General features: G+C 50.5%; 1 protein-coding gene across 2 annotated transcripts; it reads right to left on the reverse strand.

Moving 5' to 3' along the window:
- Positions 1-773: 773 nt before the first annotated feature.
- Positions 774-9,508, reverse strand: prr15lb (proline rich 15 like b). Of its 2 annotated transcripts, XM_018726211.2 has the most exons (3): positions 9,293-9,508; positions 2,557-2,913; positions 774-1,199 (listed from the first exon to the last, which is right to left on the reverse strand). In XM_018726211.2, exon 2 carries the CDS (start codon positions 2,892-2,894, stop codon positions 2,562-2,564), a length of 333 nt encoding a protein of 110 aa, XP_018581727.1. In that variant the 5' UTR covers positions 2,895-2,913; positions 9,293-9,508; the 3' UTR covers positions 774-1,199; positions 2,557-2,561. The 2 variants fall into 2 exon arrangements, with proteins under 2 accessions (XP_018581727.1, XP_018581726.1); XM_018726210.2 differs by having other exon boundaries at positions 778-2,913.
- Positions 9,509-10,772: the final 1,264 nt, after the last annotated feature.

Genomic DNA, 10,772 nt, shown 5'->3' on the forward strand with positions numbered 1-10,772 from the left:
AATGCGTTTGTGAGAAAGGTATGAAAATTTTAATGCGATCATTCTGAAAGTTTGCATCAAGTCACAGTCAGCGGGTGCGGTAACTTTTTTTTTGGAAGTGGAAGGCGCAGTCCCTCGCCTCGCCTGCTGGTGGCGCTACTGTGCAGATGTGGCGAAACGAGCTTGTAATTGCGGTAAATGGCAGTCTTGCCTCTTCCTGTGTTACAATCAAGTTGTGAGTTTGTGTTTTTTTGCGGCGCAGGTGCTGTAAGCGTTCACTCACTCTGTCAGAGTCAAACGTTTCTTGTAAACGAGACTTCTGGATGTTTCGCAGCTTTTCGCGCTTCATTTAGTGCCACACGGATGTCGCTCATTGGCACCGTCACCGTGGCCTTTGCAGCCGGAAGATGTAGGTGTGCGTCCATACTCGTAAATAAGCCGGAAACTTTCACCTTTTTTCTCTCAGGTCAGCGTACCTCTGACTATAACGTGCTTTTTGCTTATGTTTCGAATTTTCATTCATTTAATGAGGATTATGACTTGTGAGTGAGGTTAATCTTGTGTTCACTTCAGCACAGTGAGTATTTCTTCCAGGACTGTCGTCGTGTAAGTGACATTTTTTAACGCTGTGCACACTTTTGCTTTAATAAAGTACTTGAATGAGTGTCGTAATTGCGTTAACAACGTCGAACGCACTGCGTGGGAATGCTGGTCCTCCTTCCTTCCTCTGTCACTGAAAAACCAAAGAACCTTCAGAAAAAAAATTTTGTTTCTGTGTTTAATTTTACACTCGGAAGCTGAATTGAATCGGATACCAAGATTAAAAACAGCACTGCCGTAAAATCCCATTTATTTATAAAACACAAAAGTATTTTTCCCCATTACAAAAGAATCATCATCATGTTCTTAATTTTAAAAAAGTACATAATTTTGTGTTTTTTTCTGTCCCTCAGGTGGGAGAGGCTACGGTCCAAGTGACCGAGCCGTTCAACAGCAGCACGGTGAGCCGTGTCTCCATCGTGTGCTTTTATTAAACCACGTGTCTGTCATAAACAGTGCAGTCTCACCTTTCCACCGTGTAAACCCTTCCCAAAAGACATTTGTTCGGGTCCTAAAAAGTCCTCCCGGTCCACAGTGTCACTCATCCCCGGATCCCCACCATCACGGTCGGTTAACGCACCGACTGCCCGCCCACCGGGGTTCTCTGACCTCAGCGACCCCTTCGGTACAGAAGGAAAAGCAAAAACAAAATTCCTCAAAACCGGATGTATCTGTTTTTACACCTTTTTTTTAACGTAGCCTTTCATTCCTGTGACGCTGTAAATCGTGGGCGGCCCTGTCGCGGAGGGAAATGTCAACAATTTTACAGTGGTAATTCACGGTGTGCGATTCGCCCTTCATCTGAGATGACATGTTCTGTACACTGAGAACAACTGCAAACAAACATAAATGACGGGAAGCGTATGTGCCCGAAAGCCGATGCGGCCGTTCTCTGTTCACAGTCGCTCTTTTTACCCCCTTTAATACAGCGTGGGCATATGAGACACGGCGGAATAGGCGCTTGAATATATTGGTAGGATTTCTAGAAAGTTCTCCAAGCCCTGCCCCAATACTGTGCTATCATTTTAAAAGCATAGAATGACCCCTATTAGGTGCATCAGGACTCGGATTGGGAGAAGCCCTTAAAATATTTGTCCTCTGGAGTGGACAAGAGTGAAGGGCTGTGTTTGAGGAGGATATACTGGAATTAAGAAGATATTAATAGCAGGATGCAGCTTAACGCAGAGAAGATTTGTGCATCAACCAGAGAAAAGCACGTACGGCGCTGCTCTCGTACCCTTTCCTGGGGGACGTCACCCTCCCCGCTGCGCTCCCTGTGTAAATACCACGTCGCGCTCTGCTCGCTTTACACCCGGCGTGGAGGCCGTAGTTATGGAAATGTTCTTTCTGCGAACCGGGGTCACGGGGGCACCTTAGGTACTCTTTAACGCGATGGGCACCGTCTTCGTTTAAACAACGCGCTCATTCCACGTCAAGTTAAAGTGCAAAGCGACACTGGTAAAGCCACGGTGATTTCTTACATGAATAGTTGCTACGCCGTTTGTTTATGCCTCTCTTTGTATGTTTGGGTCTCATATTTTGTGTTCGTCTCTCACTGATGTGTCATATTAATAATTAGCGCACTGTGTCCTCAGGTAACCCCCACGGTTCCGCAATTGGAATCCTATTGTCAATACACATTTCCATGGTGACGGGGCACCGAAACCCGGCAGACCGACATGGGTACAGCATCCATTTCTTCATCTCATTTCTTGTGGTGTGGCTCTGTGTGTGTGTGTGTGTGTGTGTGTGTGTGTGTGTGTGTGTGTGTGTGTGTGTGTGTATGAGAACTACCTGTGTGTCCCGTAGTTCACATCTGCACTGTCATTTGTAACTGTATGAATTTCTGCGTTCAGACACATATTTCTGTATTTATACATGATTATTGAATCTCCATCTATATGCACACACAAACACACGCATGTGCACGCAGGTGTGCGTTTACTGCGATTGACAGCTCTCTGCATTCGGGCGTACTTGCGCTACTTGTCGGTGCGGTGGTTCTCGTCAGCCAGCGTGGCCTCGGGGAACAAGTTGGGGTTCTCCGCCAGCGTGGCGCGGATCTTCTTCTTCTCCTTGAAGCGTCCTGAGTGCGAGACCTTGACGTGGCGTCCCTTCGTCGCCGACTTGTCCACGATCTTCTCTAGCCGGGCGTTGAACTGGCTGTCCTCGGGGTTGCCGCCGGGGGACGCCGTCGATTCCTTGTTGCCCGTGTTGTTGCCCTGCTCGGCCGGAATCTCGTAGAGCACCTTGGATTCGGACTTCTTCTTGCGGAGGAACGTGAGCTTCCACCAGCCGGGGGGTGGCTCAGCCATAGCTGGGCGGGACGCGAACCTGCAGGGGGCACGCGGGGTAGAGGATCGTGGTCAGCGGCGGGAGACTCCGCACTTACGATTATTCATTTATACAGCGCCGTAGTTTTTACAGTATCGCTCCAGGCTGAGCAGCCCGATGGATGCCGCTACAACAGGAGGTGGGATCTGAACCGCGACCTCCGGGTCAAGAGGCGGCAGCTCTAAGCACTGCGCCCCCTGCTCTCTTATTAATAACCTGTCGCTATGAATGTGGTTCAGCAGGTGGCGTAGCGGTTAGAACCGTCAGTCGCAACTAGCGGATCTGGGTTTTACCGAGTGAGTACGAGAGCGGCACGCAGGGTGAGCGGCGCAGCGGGAGGAACGCACTGGGCGTGTCGTCTCAGTGACCGCATCAATTTTTCATTTCAATTGAGCAGGGACCATATGGCACCGAACAAACAGGCCGGCCGGCGGTAGGAGGGTCACCATTGTAGTCAAAGAGACCGCTTTGCATGGGGCCGCGGAGCGGAGAGAGAGTAAACACGGTACTTGGGCGGCCCACGGGAAGACGGAGACGCTGAGCTGCTAGCGACCGCAGCAAGTCGACCGCGAGACAACAATAAACAGATATGAAAGGCGTTCGGATGAAAAGGAGTCGGTCGGAGCAGCACTTTATGTTCGTCTTTCAAAGGTCGTTGAGCTCGGTTTCTGTACCAGATATCGGGAACCACGCATTGGCTCTAACAGTACACTAACTACCCGTGTACCCTAACCCTAAAGGTACACCAAGTACTCGTGCACCGACTACACACCACCTACATGTCTCGCATATGTTACACCTCTTGTACCTGACTGTGATCTTGCAAACTGTAGTTTACCTCCTGCCTTTCTGTGTTCACAGTGTAACCTGGTGCTTTTCTCTTATTGATTAAATGACAGCTGATCCAACAAATCATTTAAACGAAGCTCCATAAAATATGCTTATTTTATAGAATAGAACATCGTAAAACGGTGCAAAAGGAAAAAAAAAAAACTGAAATGAGGAAACGAGATGCTCTGTGAACGCACTTTGTTTTCCCTCCAGTTTTTACACGCTTTGCGTTCCTGTCTGGTCTACTCAGCAGCCCTGATGCTACCCTGGTAAATGTACCTTGTTACACTGATGAGTTTCAGTGATGACGGACCGGGACACCGGAGCCCGGCTCTGTGTGATAAATTCATGAGAGCGTCTCGTGTTACACGCGTAGAAACGCCAGAAGGCCGCTCTCCGCCGATGGGTCCGTGTCAGGCGTGAGGACACCTGTGTCCCAGGTTACATAATGACGTGACCACAGTCAATGTGTATGCGCATGTGCACTGCTCTCCCCAGGTGTGCAAACACATGCGTGTAAGCGTGTAGCGAGCCTACGTACAGGACACGCAACTGCACCTTTGCCTTTCTGGTGCTGTCTGGGGCCACCTGGATACCAGTCTTCTGTTCCAGAAATTTCCACTCAGGTACCCTGTCACCACAGTCCAGTGTCCAGGAGGGGTGGGGGATGCACTGGTACTTGGACCCCCTGGGGCTTATCCCCCCTCCCTTGTCTTTGCAGTGGGGTTTTTTTGTTTTCCTCTTCTCAGCTGTCAGCTTCAACAGCTATATAGTATTTACCATTTATACAGCAGGGTGATTTTTACTGTATCAGTTCAGGGTAAGTACCTTGACCAAGGGTACCGCAGTAGCGGGTGGGATTTGAACCTGGGTCCTTCGAGAAAGCAGCGCTAACCACCGCGCCCCCTGCTGTCTTGCCCCTGGGTTACTCGGCTTTTCCTCAAACACACTTCCTAAGAGGGTCCTGTGAGCTGCGATGAGCTCCGACACCCATGATGTCACCAAGAACACGGGTTCACCACGTGACCTCAGTCAGTCTACACGTGCGGCCTTCCGTCAGAATGTCATACTGCAGGGGCTGAGGCTCTCCGCATGCTAGCAGCTGCACTAGACATCATGCTCTTTTGGGTTGTTACACAGTAAGCATGGAGCCCAGAGATGCCCATGTGCTCCCGCCACGTCTGTTGCACAGGTGCCCATATTTACTGTGTTTTTAACGTTTCGTGCTAACAACGTAAAGCCTTCATTGAGCGGGACCGCTTATGAAGAGTCCCCTGTAAAGTAAGAAAATCTGACTCAGAGGATTCAAATCTATCCCGAGCCGGACACATACAGTACATGGTGTCGGATCCAGTCCTCCCATACTGGATGGGACTGTATTGATTATTGATGTATTGATTATAGCTAGATCAGTCTGCAGTGGGCCTGTTGTGTCACCATCACACAGTACTTTTGTGTCAGATGTGTGATTCTCCTGCTTCTATCCCAGAGGGCACCTTAGCGAAACTCCCAGCAGCGCTTCCTTAAGTGTAACACACTCCGCCCTATTTGCATGTCATTTGCAAATGTCAGCAGCTCAGCACTGCTCTGGCATGGCTCTGTTCATTACTCTGTCCCCTGCTCATTTGCATATTTACGTAATGGCAGCTGTGACATTTGGAAACTGATGACCATCGGGTCACTTTGTCCACAACTGTCTCACATGTGCATCACTGTCACCATCGTTCTGGTGATGGCTGCTGTTATTGCTAGTACTGTTTTTGTTGGTCTTATTCTTCTTACATGTTTACGGACTTACTGTGAAACACTGGGGAAGTCACAGAAATTTTGGGAAAGAATGAAAAATGGTTGAAGAAACCATTTTGCAACATATGAAATTAGACGACAGTGTTATGTGTTATAGGGGGGTGCAGTGGCACAGTGGGTTTGATGGGATCCTGCTCTCCGGGGGGTCTGGGGTTCGAGTCCCACTTGGGGTGCCTTGCGACGGACTGGCATCTCATCCTGGGTGTGTCCCCTCCCCCTCCAGCCTTACACCCCTGTGTTGCTGGGTTAGGGGACAAGCGGTTTCAGATGATGATGATGATGATGATGATGCTATGTGTAATTATTAAGAGGCCTCACTTGAATCTGCTTGTGACACTTTCCACAGCTTCTTATGATTATGATCACCAACACATTTGTACAGCAGGGTAATTTTTACTCCTTCAGTTCAGGTCAAAATATCTCAATTAAGGCAATACAGCAGGAGGTGGGGTTCAAGCCTCATTTCTTCAGGTCCAAAGGCAGCAGCTCTAACCACTGCGCCCCCTGCTGGCCCAGCACAGAATTGACGTGTCGTAGTTCCCTGATGGGTCGCCGCACCTCCCGCTGAGCAGCGCTGCGACATGTCAAAGGTGATGGTGAAGGAACACCAGAATCCTGGCCCATCACGCAAATGGCTAACCAGCCCACGGTGTTTCTGGTCACACAAGGACAAATTCCACAACATCTGAGTTCCATTCAAAGCTGGACATTTTCAAGAAGTTTCAGATGGAACAACCCGTAAAGGGCAAGTTGGATTGACTGAGACACACAAACACACAGTCTGAAACCGCTTGTCCCAAGCAAGGTCGTGGCAAACCGGAGCCTAACCCAGCAACACAGGGTGTAAGGCTGGAGGGGGAGGGGATACACCCAGGACGGGACGCCAGTCCATCACAAGGCACCCCAAGTGGGACTCAAACCCCAGACCCACTAGACAGCAGGACCCGGTCAAACCCACTGCACCACCACATCCCCAGCACAGACTGAGACATTATTATCATACATCAGTAAATTCCCTGCTGTGGGGTTTGGGTACATTTATATTAAAATAGGGTAAAGCAGCAGAGTGACACTCAACTCTCAATATCTGATGCTTATCTCCAGAGTGACTTGCACTGATTTACCCATTTATACAGCTATAGCAGGGTAATCTCTACTACTTGAGCTCAGGGTAAGTACCGAGACTAGGCACTAAAGCAAGAGGGGTGGATTCAAACCTGGAACCATTGAGTTCAAAAGCAGCAGCTGAGATCGCTGAAGGATTATGACTGAAAGAATATTAGTGAACTGTATTGAACAGTAAAACTCATTGTCTTTGACACAGTCTCTTTGGAAAGACATTGAAGGATTGAGGCCCTGCTGCTCTTCTGGAACATTCTTCACAGAGACATGACACAGGTATATATCACGTGCTCAGCGTGAGCCGGTGGAGCGGACGGAACCCACATCCACAGAGGAACATTCTACGTGCTACCCGTACAGGTGCCGCGGAAATGTCAGAAACACTGCAACAGCCGGACCGTCGACGTTCCCGCTTTGGTCGTCGGGTCATGACCTGCTCACGCTGTTCTTCCTGCACTCAGCCTTTCGGCTCTCGTGTGGAACCCTTTGATCACTGGCGTGTTGCACAAAGGGTTTCATCTTGCAGTGTTTAACATGCAAACGGAACGCAGCGGGCATGAACACACGAATACACACCCCTGAGTACAGACTCCTCCCTGACACCCTTCAAAGGGCCTTCAAAGTGAACCACCATATAAAGCTTTATAAATATAGATATATCCATCCATCCATCCATCCATGCTTAACAAGCGCTTGTCCCAAGCGGGGTCACAGCGAACCGGAGCCGTAACAGGCAACACAGGGCGCATGGCTGAAGGAGGAGAGGACACATCCAGGACGGGATGCCAGTCCGTCGCAAGGAACCTCAAGCAGGGCTCGAACCTCAGACCCACCTCGTAGCGGGCACCAGGCCCCCCATAATATAGATATACAGTTTGTGTACTAAACACATAAATCACAGTGTGGACATTTTAATAAAAACACCGCAGATGTGCAAAACAGTTTGCTGCATATGGAGCCTGTCAGGGTAACTGCAAAGTGACTATTGGTCCAGCAAGCGAGCAGTGGTTATGTTGACATTTACTTACATAGCAGACACTTTTCTTCAAAGCGACTTCCAATTAACTCTATGTAGTGTTATCAGCCCACACCTTATTCACCGCGGTGATTTACACTGCTAGATACACTACTTACAATGGGTCACTCATCCATACATCAGTGGAACACACTTTCTCTCTGTCACTCCCACACTATGGGGGAACCTGAACAGCATGTCTTTGGACTTTAAATATAATTTGTACCATTTATTCTATATAGTTCTCTTTTATAAAGACCCCCTTCCCAAAGCATGTTCACAGGATTACAGATGAGTAGTTCAGGATAGTGGGGTGCGGTGGCACAGTGGGTTGGACTGGGTCCTGCTCTCCGGTGGGTCTGGGGTTCAAGTCCCGCTTGGGGTGCCTTGCGGCGGACTGGCGTCCTGTCCTGGGTGTGTCCCCTCCGGCCTTACGCCCTGTGTTGCCAGGTAGGCTCCGCAACCTCGTATGGGACAAGCGGTTCAGAAAATGTGTGTGTGTGTAGTTCAGGGTAAGTACCTTTATACAGCTGGAAGTGGGATTTGAACCTTGGTCCATCACCTGCAAAGGAAGCAGCTATAACTGAAACCAATGAGCACAAGCTGCTAGACGGGTGAGTGACCAGTGGTGCGTCAACCCCCCGACCACAGCGCTCCGCTGTGAGGAGTGTGTTCACACACCACTGTCACCGCGCAGCCCCCCCATCCCCCTTCTCCCGGCTCCTGTACCCGGTGTGTAAGGTGAGACACAGGGCCCGGTGCTGGAATATTCATAAGACTCCAGCGGGTGTTTGTGGCACACCGACACTTTAAAGATACCGTGTTCCGGGCGTCCTTAGAGAAATATGGAAATGACCTTCATACACAGCTACTGAAACGCTCGAGTTCCTTGCTTCCCAGAACGCAATGGTCCCTTTGGCAGCACAGTCACAACAAGCTCATTCTTCACACTGCCGGCAATAATGATCAGTGTACTTGCTTATAAATTTTACCCCGGTGGATCCAAACGGCTGTGTGTGGCACCCAAATTCGCCTTCATAACACACTTCCTGAAAGGGTCCGTCGCAGAATCGAACCCCAGAAATGCGGTAATACCTGAATGCTGCAGTTTTCTTGTGGTTCATCTCTGATTAAACGCCTGTCTGAGATCTGCTCCTCCACATCTCCTGTCGTACTGTATTATATTATATCATATTATATTATATTCAAGCACACTCAAGTGTTCGGACAGAACGTCAGTAGGTTTGTGACGTGCTGCGTGGAGCAGCAATACAACACGACCCATGAACACGTGTGCGAGCGTAGTCGACATCTGGGTGCTTCCACAGCAGATCCACTTGACATCCTCGTGGCCAGAACGATGTGGCCATTACAGACGCCCCCCCCAAAAGGGGCTCTGGACACCTGGAGCTCAAAACCAGCTCACCTGGAGGGACGTGTGCAGAAAGAGTGGGACGAACACAACGTTTGCCCTTCTCCAGAAACAGCCTTTCTTCGGCGCGTTAATGTTCATACGGTCTGTTCGCACGCGCTCTCTCTGCGACACAGTGCCAACGTAGTATGCTATTAATCAAGGTAAGTAAGGAAAGCAGTAGAGATCCTCACCAAATCAGTGGAGAGCTGCACTGGATTTTCACTGGAGGTGCGTGTGCGCCCAGGGAAGCTCGGGTCACGGTCACGCACGCGGTGTGTCGCCGTCACCGCTGCCGCTCATGGTGCTGCTCCGCCGTCCCACCGCTTCTCTGGTCTCCTCGGAGCTCAGATGTTCCCTCGGCCCCGTTCTCCTGCCTCCTCGTCCACCTGCTGCGTTAGCGGTCTCAGGTGTGGAGTTACAGGTGTGTGTCCGCCCCCCCTTCTCTCTCTCTCCAGCTCCAGCAGCAGGCTCCGCCCCCGTGCCCTGAGTCAACATAACCTGTGCATGAGCAAGGTGATTACTGAGGTTGTTGTTGACTCAGTGCAGCTGAAACCTGATACAGAGTGTGTGCGAGGAGAGCGAGGAGAGAGCTCCCCGGGCGAGCGAACCATTGTGCTTCGTTTCGGGACGAGTCCCTGCGGAGCAAAAACAAAGTGTGGGCCTTCAGGCAAAAGGAAACACGCCGTTTGTCTTATATGTGGGCGCCCCCACTGCCCCCACCCCCCCGACAAACACACACAGACACGCTCGTGTCTCATTTCTCCTCCAATTCCAGTTCCACGCGCCGCCGATTTGGGAACCCTGCCACTGACACCTGCAAATAAATCCGGTGGAGTCCAGCAGTCACTTTACACGACCAGCAGTCGTTTTACACTGCTGTCCTCGTGTTCTTCACTGGGAACTCGGAGTCTCCCAGTCCTCATGCAGCGATACTGAACGCAGCGGGATGCCTTTCCTACTAGAGTGAACTCCTGTGTCTCTGTGTCCCCGTGGTCCTGTACTGGACCTCATTTGGGGGACAGCGTCTGTGTCCATCACGATCAGCAGGTGGCGCTGACACGGGCAGCTGCACCGCAAGACGGGTTCCCTGGGATATGGGCTGTGGAATTCTCCGTACCTGCTTTCCTTCGGTTCCTTCAGACGTACCAGGGGAAAACACGGTGTTAATGCGGTATTAGAGGTGTTCCGACGCTTTCATGTACCACAGTCCTGCTGTTAATCCGGCACAAACCGCGCTGATCTGTAGAGAACCTAATTACGACCTTGCGTGTGGCCTCACGGAAAGTCATTAAAGTCGTTCTCTTTGCTGCTGTCCTTATGGGGGGTTTCACTGCAGGGTAACCTGTATGGTGCCAGTGTGGTAAACTGAAGTAGAGTCTCTCAGGCCGGAACACACAAGTCCTGATGGTGTCCCACTTCATTTTCTGTCTGTGAAAAATGTCTGTGGAAAATAAGACACATCGTCCTACCCCAACAATGACACTGGCAACTTCACAGGGACCCCCCCCCCCACCTTCACCTCATTTACGTGTGTATGTGTTCATAACCTCAGCGATGCGGGACATGAGCTGCTCACACGCACACTGATTTCAGCACCAGCAGCTCAGTGCTGAGCTCCTGTGACGTGTGCGGGACACGTGAAAGCCAGTTCCGTGCCGACCTGCTTATCTC

Source organism: Scleropages formosus, chromosome 21, assembly GCF_900964775.1.
Source record: "Scleropages formosus chromosome 21, fSclFor1.1, whole genome shotgun sequence".
NCBI classification, from domain to species: Eukaryota; Metazoa; Chordata; class Actinopteri; order Osteoglossiformes; family Osteoglossidae; genus Scleropages; species Scleropages formosus.

What these genes read in the sequence shown, in the direction of transcription:
- prr15lb (XM_018726211.2), bottom strand. Translation starts at nt 2,894, where the DNA reads ATGGCTGAGCCACCCCCCGGCTGGTGGAAGCTCACGTTCCTCCGCAAG.